The sequence below is a fragment of the Nilaparvata lugens genome, chromosome 2, assembly GCF_014356525.2.
Source record: "Nilaparvata lugens isolate BPH chromosome 2, ASM1435652v1, whole genome shotgun sequence".
NCBI lineage: Eukaryota > Metazoa > Arthropoda > Insecta > Hemiptera > Delphacidae > Nilaparvata > Nilaparvata lugens.
The window spans coordinates 37,986,827-37,999,111 of NC_052505.1; the positions used below are offsets into that span (position 1 = coordinate 37,986,827).

At 35.0% G+C, this 12,285-nt stretch overlaps 1 protein-coding gene across 2 annotated transcripts in view; it reads right to left on the reverse strand.

Annotated features, from left to right (window-relative positions):
* Positions 1-11,624, reverse strand: part of LOC111050787 (putative ferric-chelate reductase 1 homolog) — a 47,255-nt gene extending 35,631 nt beyond the window's left edge. The window contains exon 1 of one of the 2 annotated variants that reach the window (XM_039421149.1): positions 11,233-11,624. In XM_039421149.1, the coding sequence (XP_039277083.1) occupies positions 11,233-11,262 (30 nt within the window). In that variant the 5' untranslated portion in view covers positions 11,263-11,624. The remainder of the gene's footprint in view (positions 1-11,232) is intronic. The other variant, XM_039421148.1, reaches the window with a different exon arrangement.
* Between the last annotated feature and the right edge of the window lie 661 nt (positions 11,625-12,285).

Below are 12,285 nucleotides of genomic sequence, written 5' to 3' on the forward strand. Positions count from 1 at the left end.
CCATACCTCAAATTTCAATCATTCTTTCAGGCAAACTCTCTTAATTGATTATTTTTACTCGATTCATCAACATTTTTGAAGTAAAGAGTTATAGGTAATTACTTCATGTGTTGAAAGCTTAATCTGCTCCTCAGAATGATAACTAAGAACTTTTTTGTGAGATATCATCCTCATGATTAGGCTACTCCATGAAAAACAGTTACTTGAATTCGAGTAAGCATTTTGAGAGCTCAGGGTGCTAATTCTGAGATGAAATTATGGTTTATTTATACTTCCAAAGCTGATTCTATTTTATGTCTTGAGTAATAAGAAAGCATACACTCTTACAACATCATCAATCAACAGAGTGAGCCTCCCATACCGTACTCACCTCAAAAGAGGAATTATACTATTGAAAATATAAGTGGACATTTGAATTAATTGCGATTTCTGCCAAGTCAAACAAATAAAAGATCAGTGGAGAATTGCAAAATCAACTATTTTCACAGGCTCATTGCTCATCACAAGGAGCATCCTAATCCCATAATAGCTGGATGAGTCACTTGAAGATTGCACATTGACATTAGAGAGCTGGAGGTCATCGTATAGTTGACATAACCTTGAAATAAAACCATCTCTCAGATGAATAGAGCGAGATTGATAGCTAGCCATTCATGCTGATGAAAACTTCGTTATTAAAAGAATTGCAGCACTTTTTCCGTCATCATTGCTGATAAAAGCCAGTCCAAACAAGATGAAAGGATTACAAAGGAGTAAAGATTACGAAGATACGGCAATAAAGGATTATTGAAAGGATTACTGGAATAAATACGTCACTGAAGGCCGCGGCAGGGAGTCAGGACAGACCTTTTGTCAGAATGGCGTGAATCGAAATCTGCGAGGAATTTCTTCCACTGCCTAGGAAATCACGCTGAGGCTGACTGGTTACCAAACTGTGTTTACGAAACCGCCCAATTTGTGTGCTCGATGGAAGCTGTTTTGTGATGTTGGTGGAAATATGAACGAAGACACCTGGAAATTACGCTGCACTGTACTGGATTCATTATAAACTGTCAGCATTAATTCAATAAGAAGCATTGATGTTATTTTCTAGGATTGTAGACTGCGAATCCTACTGTAAATAACTCTCCCATTTCAACCCACACTTTGTGTATTGTTGCTGTCAAGGCCAATCGAGAGTGAAAGATCGCCCAGTGATTGACCAATTGCACAGTAATGGCAAAGCGATAACTGTATTAAATTATTGACATTTCCAGAGAACAGTGGTTCTGTTGGGTGGTAAAAGTCAGCACGAAACGGGATCAGTTAATGTGGATTGAGAAGAAATCAATGCGAGATTCAATAACCTAAGAAGATTAGACTGAATAAAAACAATGATTTTGTGAAAGTGGATCATAACAAGTGATGATTGGAAATTGAAATGAACAAAAATATTGATAATATTGAAATGAGTTCATTCGTGCGTATCTTCAAATACGTCTGATATATAGGTACATCTAGAAATGGGATTGTGGTACGCGATCCTATGAAGAGAGAAATATAAAGCTGATAGATAGATGTATTTCAAGACTGTGGTTGAATAAACTTGCAGTAAAAGATATGAAATAAAACATGGGAATACCTCTTATTCCCAACAGTTTTTCAAAGTTATTCATAGGCTCCCCCTCCACTTTCTCATGTTTTATTCCCTCTCGATTATCAATTTTCTCTCTCGCGAACAATAATAATGTATACTCATGACTTGGATATATGTTGCATCAAATATATTTTTAACATTATAATAGGTGACGAGGGTACAAATGAAGTAAATAATTGAGTTCATCTGAGATTTGATGTTAAAACTTTACTACCATCTACCGTAAAGAGGTAAAGTATGTTTCACTATTACCATGAACTCTCTCTGAGGTTTTCGAGGAAACATTTCAAATTTTGGAATACGTTAATTCTGCTCAATCGGAAGCGGGAAATCTTTACACTCGTACAAATGCAAACCTCTTAGAGATCTTATGATTATAGTGACGCTTACTGAGTGTAATAGTAGCGTAATAAGAGAAACCACAGAATTTCCTTATTGCAGTATTAAACATTTTATTCCAGACAAAAGTGGAAATCGCCGACGTATTTCAGACGGAATCCAAGAGGAAATTGTACAACTGCTCGAGCGTCGGATGCGTTACTCAACGCATTTTCCAGTCTCATCGCGCTGCTTGCATATTCATGCAGTGACGTCTGCTGTACATTTATGCACTGTTCTCTCATTTTATAGAGGAACACTTCCTCAGAAAAATAGTAGCTGAGTGACAACTGCATACACATCGAAATAGCTTAGCAATATAATAGATAACCGAGTTGCATTATTTGAAAATTATAGTTTTTTTAGCATTTCAATGTGATCATTCCAATATTAATAATAATAATAATAACGATTTTGATTTAAATTTACAATGTTAATATTACCGTATGGAATTTAAACTACAAGAGTTTTACCATCCAAGGATTCACATTATACTTCCTGAGTTGTTCTGGAGGTGATGTTTTCGACCAATGTTTGAAGTCGTTGATAATTTAACAACCATATTTGAGTCTATCAAAGAGATTCCATTCAATTTCATTCTTAGCTATCATGTTTATTGCAGTTCTGATGAAATGTATAGACTCTACGTATGAATCTAGTGGACGAAAAAACTTATAGAGGTTGAGAATTCCAACTTTCTGTGAGGTAGAGATAGATATAGTAGTAGCTGTGATATTATAAGAACACGTGGAAATTGTCGGTTGGTTTCTCTTTATTTCATAAACTAAAGGTCTGTTCAGACCAACCTATTTTGATCTGCAGAGTGGCAGAGCAACAGAGCACAGATATCTGAACATCCGCAGAGTTTGTGTTCACATCAAAAAACATCTGTGAGCCGACAGAGCTCTGCTCTCAGTTGCGCTCTAGCCGAGGGAAGATGATGTCAAACCAATCAATATGTGCCGTGTTAATACACGGCATTCATTTATAAATTCATTTTATAAAAGCGTTCCTTTGCTCAATAGGGGCAACGATGATATAGCAGTGACGATGATCTTCTTTTGACGTTGATCTCATTGGGTGCACCCATCCAAGAAAAAAGAAAATAAAAATTTATGGCGAGTTCCATCACTTGATGCGAGATCTCCAAGCTGATGGAGACAAATTCAGGGGGTAAGTAAATACTTAGTAAGGATCAGACTTAGTAAGGATCAATTCAGTGAATTTTTATCATTTATTAATGATAAAATTAAAAAAGAAGATACTAACTACAGGGAATCTATAAGTAGCAGAGAACGACTATCTGTCTGCTTAAGGTGCAGACAAAATAGTGATGATAGTATATTGATATTACTGTTCATTTATCTTTGTATTAATTATATGCTAGAAGTAAATATATTATTGAAACATTTTTTTTTGCATCGTTTGCTTTATGATAGAAAAATTATAGACAATCTCTCATACTTAATCTATACTTCAGGAGTAATATTCCTCTAAATTTTCCTATATTTCCACTGTATTGTAGTTTCAAGTACTACGTAGTGAGTTTCTCGATTGTTTGAATTAATTGGGTATTACTAGTTCATAATGATTGCAGCAGTCAAGAAGTAACTGCTGACTAGCCTGCAAGACAGCAATTCAACAAATATTTCCCGTGAATTGTTGTGAATAATATAAATTTCTTGTAGATTTTTAATGACAATATACATTGAAATTCATAGCGCCCTTTTAATATGTATTTTACAACAACATGTTTCGAAATCTCCAGAGTCATTCTCAAGAGATTAAAATGACTCTTAAGAGTTCAAAACATGATGTGTTAAAATACATATCAATTGAGTGCTACAATTTTAAATTTTTATTGTACATACAAGTAGCCCTAAAGAGCAAATTTAACCTTCAACAATTATTGACTAGAGGCACAGCACGGTCAGCTACAGCCAAGGAAACAGAGCAGACTGATTTTGATTTTGTTCTAGTGAAGTTCTCTTGCCGTTGAATATTAGTTGAATGAGTCAGAAAAAGTGGAAAAATGTAATTTGATACAGTCAGCCCTAGTCGGCAAGATCAAAAGAGAAGAATAGTTAAAACAAATCATACATTACTTTGATCATATTTCATTAATGAAAACAATTTCCACTTCAATAGCATGCCTACCAACTTCAGAATAATAATAATACCTTTGTTCTGAGCAAATTTCTCTGTCAAGTGTTTAAGGTAATGTTTAGAAGGCAAGATCTTGAAATCTCTGCCGATTCCTCATTTTTCATTTTTTAAGCAAACGCGAGCCAAATTATTAATTTCGAGGCGCCTAATCCGAATCTGAAATTAGAATTCTTCTATCTCCATTTTTCCGAGTTTTCTCGGAAACGTCGGCTGGCAGATACGCCGAGGTCGGTGTGAACACCTGCATTGCTTAAGCCGGCACAGACAGATCTCTTTCCATCCATCCATCCACAGACTCTGCAGAGCTGCCGAGTTTAATGTGAACACCACTTAAGACTTGCTGTCTTGTCAGATCTTATACGGAACAATGATAAAAAATCAATCAAGTCTGTTTCCAAACCATGCTATGCAAGTTTGGTAACATTCAACCTTCAGAAGTACGATAAAACTATTGGTCAATAATTTTTCATGGCCTACTGGCATGATAAGTGGAGTTTAGAATTGGAGCTCATCAGCCGTGAAACATACCATGGTGTTTATTTTATGATTGTTGGTTGTTTCCATACTATATAATGTATAGCTCTTTTTAATTTGTCTACTTGATAAGTGCTGAGTCAGTTTCAATGGTATTTCATGGTAAAGTTGGTTCTAAGATACATTATATGTATAAATGTCTACTATCACTGATATTCATACCGTAATACAAACAGTAACTTCGAACTAGATTGTAACTATTCGACACTACAAAGAGTACATTTTTCTTAGTTGAATATCATAAATTAGATATCACTTTACATGGAAGGGATATTACATGTGAAAATACATATAACTCTTTTGTAGAACATGAATTGAAAGTGACTAAGAAAACAAGTAGGGGCACGTGTCCTCCATTCTATGCTAGAAGAATCTGACGAACATCTATTTATGATGGGGAGATCCAGACCAGTATTGTTCAGAATTCTGATCTCACTCTGACTTCACGTCCTTCGTCAAAGACAGAACCAATTTTCCTCAGCAGAAGAGAAAACTTCAATTTGAATTCACATTGTTAGGTGCAGAATGGAGTTTTCAAAAACGTATGTTGAGTATCCATTGAAATTTTATATTTTTGTTATTGTGAATAGGAGAAAGTTATGAAAGCTAATAACCAATATTACAAGCTTATTTAAGGTTTAAATTGGATGAATGTCTATAGGAGGATATTTACTTGAATACCGTATATTATAGTTTTTGAGAATGCAGATGAAAACATCAATCACTTTTCAATATTGACAAATAACGAAGAAGAGATGCACAGGAATATCACTCGGTATTCACAAGGTGGTTTAAAGAGATTGATGTGTTTACATGTATTTCTGAGAGATTAATGGAGAGAAAATGTAACTTACAATAGAAACTACAATTATTACTAAAACTATAAGAAAAAATAGAACATTAGTCAATGTTTCAATTATTGAATTAAACATAAACTCTGATGTTATTTGTAACGTTTTTTTTAAAACTTCGTCACTGTTCCAGAAGGTCTACCGTCCTAGAAATCTCGATACCGTTCGTAAGGAAACAATCGTTCATCCTCATCCCATTGGAATAAACTACAGACTAGGGAGCTTCCAACTATTGCCATGAACAAATCAAGCCATTATTGCTATAAAAACAATATTTATCCATTCGGAATGTAATATAGGACAGCCACAGCCACCATTAATGCTTATAAATTATCTATTGAAGACAGTGTAATAAAAAGTCATGTTAGCTACTATTTCATGCAATGTTAGCAAACAGCCTATCATATATAGAAGCCTATCCTACTGTGCAATAAAATAGGAGGTTGTTCTAACTTACAATGCAATAGGATAGGAGGTTGTTCTGCACGAGGAACTTGTAAAATGAGCGTTAACTCAGAACCCCATTGCAATAATTCTTATACAATGGTCAGGACAAAATAGTTGGTCGATAGTAGACCAGCATAATAACAGCACTACATGATAATGTTTTGTGCCAATAGAAAGTTGTTCACGACATGTGAGTCATTTGGTAATGCTCAGTGGTGACACTCGTTAGGCCTAAATGCAACCGGAAATCTCAAATAATGACCTATCTTGAAGTACTGAAGTTGCAACTTATCTCTCCATTTTAGCTGTTTACAGTCGGCTAGTAGTGGAAAAGCTAAAGGTGGTGGTGCTATAGTACTATAGTGGACTATCGGTTAGTAGCATGGAAAGTGTTTTAATTTTTATGCATTGTAGCGCTGAAAGCCGAAATACGTTTATCTTTCAACAAGAAAGAAGTTTGGGAAAACATACTTTGGAAGAAAAACCATTATTCGTACCTGAGAAGTTAAATGTAGTTTTAAAACTGTAAGTTTTACTATGGAGAAATGAGTTTAATGTTTATTCTATATTTTCTCTATGGTTTGACATTCTTCGAAATGTGATTGATGGTTGATCTTATAGTTTGGTTAAATTTCATCATTCTAAAGTTCAATTAGCTTCAAGTAACAAGTTCAATTGGAAAAACCATGTTTATAATATTTCACGAGAATGCCAACTCTCTCTACCGACTCCTAACTGCAAAGTCAAGGTATCCCTTTGAGAACTGACTTTTAAGCTTTATCGCTCTTTCAAAAAGTGGCATAAAAAGATCTTTGGAAGTGAGAAGATATTGAATGATGAGATTCCTGCCTTCATCAAACCCAGATTATATTCTTTCTTCCTCATAATAGTAATTTCTTATATAAATTGTGTCTATTGGTTGTTGTTTATTGCAGCAGCAGGTTATAGAATGGAATCAATACAAGTATATTATGAATCAATCAGTACTTTGTCATAGAGAAACTGAGCTGACTATATAAATCTATAAATAATAATTCATTAATATATAATGTATCCATTGTGAACATTCATTATAGATGTCGTTATTTGGAATCAAACGAGTCATGACGTCGAATTTTGGAAACAATAAGTATAGAACGTCACAATAAATTAGTCCAAAATTTCCCAGTAGATAGAACAGGAACGTAATTTTTGATATATGAGATAAACGTCATGGTGGATTTGCCAGAAGAAATTGTTTCTAAATAATTTCTTGGTAAGTAGTACAGGAAAAGCGACATTACCTGAATGTCGGCACTTTGTCACAAATGGAGCCTGCCTTGGAGCAACTTCCTTCAAGATTTTATCTTCATCGAGACATCTGCGCAGAAAATTGTTGTGAGAAAGGCGTGCAAATGAGTAATACACTATTTAGCCAGCCTTGAAGCTGTTTTGTTTAGGTGGGGCCGGCCAATATAATATGTGCTGCTCTACTACCGGAATTAGTTATGACAGCATTGTACCATTTCAAGGTTAGTGAATGTAGTTTTGAAGCAGTTCTATTCCAGTATTAATGATGGCGGTAGTGACTAGTGACGGAGCTCACAGCTCACTTTGGCTCAGTTTCATTCTCAAACCACGCAAGGTGACTCGCATAAGAACCGTTTCCTGTTGCTCTAGCAGCCAACAAGTTCGGTGGAACTTCCAAAAAATGTTTATTTTCCCGAAAATGTGAATCACTAAACAGAAACTTGATCCTTGTAAGACTTGGTATGGCAAATGTGGAAAACCTATATCGTGATACGAAGCAAAAAACTTTCAAAAGGAGTGAGGTATAATGATATTTTCTCAAACTCAGCCGTTCGTAAATTTTGAGCTCAGAATGTTGAAATAGCAGGTCTATAAATTCCGTATTGTCTACAATCTTCTAGAAGATACCTACCAAATATTTGGTGGAAATGTCTTTGGACATGCATTAACATGTTTGAATTGAAGGTGGAAATTCCTGTATGAATAGAATATGAGGAGAAGGAAGAGGAGGAGCAGCAGAAGTAGAAGGAGGTGGAGAAGGTGGAGTAGGTGGAGGAGGAGAAGGAGGGGATGGAGGATGAGGAGGAGAAGGAAGATTGAAAATTGAGTAGGGAGAAAAAAGAGAATATTATAGAACTTTGCCAGTGTAAAGATTTTATTCAATCCAGTATTCTTATCAATTCAAGTGTAATTGTATTTTTTTCTGGATTTATTGTATTAAATTTGATTTATCATTTTTTTTGCAAAATGAAACTGATTTGATTTGAATATTGAAGGCTCCTAGAGCTTATTCTTGAATACATTCGTAGTATGTTATTGATTCTTAATTTTCCTCTATATTGAATTTACGCGTACGCTTTGAAGTGTATTAAAAAATAAGTGAGTGTGATCAGTGAGATTGGTCGATTTGCTATTTTGTGATTGGTCGATTGGAAGTGGTTTGTGTCAGTACAGTTACTATATAACTATATGGTTAAATAGTTACTGTGAAAATCAATCAATTGATAATAATAATCTCGGTACTTGCCCACATAGTTGTACATAAATATTCTTCGATAAGATGAGATAATCCTTTACTCACTGGGATAAGACCCTCTTATTGATTCGAATATACCCTTTAAATTGATTCACGGCATTCAATAATCTAAGAATTTGGAAAATGTATTCCATAGTGCGAAACATACGATTGGTATCTCCGATAGAAGATACCAACCTTTTTTGTAATAATCTTGGAAATGCAAATGAGTGGATACTAATGTATAATGGAGTTAATGATTGTTAAATCTCAATCATTTTCAGTGCTTTGTAATTGTATTTTTCAGTCATATTCTGATGAAAATAGGAATCAGTTCAGCTATTTCAGAGCTGACTGCCTCTAGCATTCAATTATGGACAGGAATCTCGGTCATTGATAGAATTGGATGAGCCATGAATCCGTTCCTAATCAACACTGAATATTTTAATGATTGAATAATAAAATAGGCTTGTGAAGGTTTATGGACGTGAGCTCAGCCTAGATTGCTGACATCATCCAAAATTAATATTTTTCACGTAATTTATTGTAAATTTTGTGAAATTATAGACTTTTGATATAGTATATATAGTCAGCTAATTCACCTTCCAAATTCACTGCAGTTTGATCTGCCGGTTTTTGAACACCTGCGGTAATGTAATTATGTTAAAATATTAATGGCTGTAATTTACATTGGATTCTGAATTATTCTTCTCATTGAAAAATGCGCCAAGCTTTCGTTCGACATGCTATAATTTCAAATTGGGTAGTTATGTTTCAGTTTTAGTAATTGAATATTATGTAATATAAAATGTTTATAATTAACATTACTACTCGACGACCAAATTTACTTCTGATTTAGTATAGTTTTGTTCATTAGCTTTAGACTGTTTAAAATTTGACTTCAGAAGTAGGAAGTAAATTGATGAGAAAATATAGAAATATTTCTGAAACTTTAGTAGTTATTTAACTAAGATGACGAAATCGGTATTTAAACGCCTAACAAAGCAGCAAAACACTATTTATGGAGGATGGAGGTTCTAGTCTGCTCGGTAGGCTACTTATTCACGCTAAACTAAGCGCTATTAGATTTAATCTGTAGGCTTTTACAATTTCCTCTGTCCTACTGGTTACAGGGTATACAACGTTTTATTTCGAATACATTTCAACAAGAGGAAATGGTACAATTGAAAATTGGACGCTAACATGGACTGCTAAACAATTTAGTTTAAGCAGTAAAACAAGTTTTTCAGATGGAGTGTTGGAAAAAAATGAATTTTACAATAATAATTATCTTATTCAGAACCACAGTGGGTTGATGATCAGCACATAGTACTGATGATCAATGAAGCATTCGATTTTCTGTATGATGTTTCCACGCTATCAATCTGTTTCATCCATATGACATATGCTATTGAAAACTGTCCGGTTCGGCAGAACCTAATCATGCTACAATGAGACGATCTTTCATAATATGTTTCTGATTCTCAATTGGCTTTTTCAATTATTGGCCCTTAAAGGTTGTTGTAAATTGAGATAGGAACAAAGCTGAAGTAACAAATTGATAATACTGAATAATGTACACTATACATTTAAAAATAACTGTCACATAGCACTCCCCTTTCACCAAGCATTATGATGAACTCATTATTATGCAAAACTCATAGCATGATAAGTTTAGAGTGGTCATTGGAAGATAACACTCATTTACTAGAGTCTATTGATTGTGCTGGTGAAAACTTGATGCATTTCAATTATTATAATGAACTATCATGGATAAATTTAAGATAATTTCGAATGATTGATGAGTGGTAGCATAGTGTTCGGAAAATGTCATGGCTTGTCACTAGTCTGATAAGTTACAGGCTAACATTCTAAAGGAATTCTAAATAGAATTAGAATCAAGAAATAGACGTTCTTGAATTTCTAATGGGGAATTCTATGCTTTTTAACCCAAGTATTGAAAACTCCGATGTTGTTTCGATTCCCATACATATTGGAATAGGAAGAGCTGATAGAATATGTTTCTTGATCGAGGATCTTCTATAAGAAACACTCCATAGAATACTTATCATGTCAATAGCTCAACAAGTTTTTACTACAGTGTTACCTACTCTATATTTTATTTGCTGCATGCCACTCGAGAATTTCCTCGACCACATTTCCAAAAGGATCGAGTATTCTCAATCCGAAAAGTCGGATTATCCGGAAATATTGAAAAGTCGATATTGTAGATCATCACAATTAATCATCGTTCTTTGGCTCTTTAACTAATAAGGAATAATTGTTCATTCATGAACATAGAACATCTATGGTGAAAACAAATCCTGTGGACCTTCAATTTCTCTCAAATTTAGAACATTCTACTCTGTGAAATAATTCTTAGTATTCTATGAGACTAAACAAATAAATAAACAAGATTTTGTCAGAGCATCCAACCTGAATACTTGAAGTCGTAGCCAATGACTGGGTCTCCAGATAGGCAGTGTAAAAATAACTTCTGTCACATGTCACATACATTAAATATAAAAAACTTCATGGATATTCATTTATTTGCAACGGATTAGTTGCGAAAAAACTTCGATAACCAAAGAACCAAAGGTATTTGTCAATCGCTCCTATTCAACAAGAATTTGTAGCAGTTGTGCTACGAGCAATGAAGCAATAACCATTTCCAAACTAATCAGTTAAGTACTCACGTATATTCGATGTCTGTGCGCCTCCCTCATGTTGGCGGTGTGGTAATCTATGACACCTTGGAACTTCAACAACTATTCCCTCCCAAAAACATGAATGTTATAACTTATAAAATAGAGAACACTGAACTCTGAACACACTAAAGAAGACGAGCCGACAAGAACACCGTTGGTCGGTTTGTAGCACACGAATCTGACTGCGGCACTGGTTCACCTCGTACTGGATCCTTGCTCTTGAATCCTTTCTACTCACTGTACTCTGTACTAATACGCGGCCGACTAGCGAAGCGAGTGTTGTTGCCTCGTGAAGCTGAGCTGAGAGCTGAGACGTGAGCCGCAGCCGCTTCAAAGCTGGAACGTGGTCGGTTGCCACCTGACAACATTGTTGTTACACTGCTACCAACATTGGCGAGTGCAAGACCAAAATTTACCTGTTCGCGTTACCGGAGAGAAACCAAGGTGCGTGGGTGCGGCGGCGGCCATTCAACTTTACCTGTATAAATATTTTCACTTTCGTTACGCCAAGGCACAACGGCAAGGCGGTCGGCTTTGACATGACAATGTATTGTCGTCGATGGATTGGATGTGACACTACGAATCGATACAGACAATAATAGAAAACTAGCTAAAAATGACATTCTATAAAAACATATTAATAAGGTTGTTGTGAAAGGTCATTTCTTGATCGGTAAAAGCGGAATTAACTCTTGAACTATGCTGCATTGCTGAAGATTGCCAACAGAAATGTTGAAGTAGTCGTGAAGAGTATTGAGCTCTTCAGCACTTATTATTTTTATTGCATTCGAAAAATGTGTAAGAAACAGCCGAACAGTGGTAGCTCCAGGATATGACCATGGCATAAGGAACCATTTATCATAGGTACATCATTCATCACATGAGATAAATGATTTACAATTGCTGCTGATGATCAACATTATTATGTAGTAAATCCTAAACTCACGTGGAGGAGTATTGATTGATTGAGGATCAACGTATGATGAAAGGGCTCACACTTAGAGGTCGGTTCCGAAAACATAAGGGAGTGGTTTTGAATCT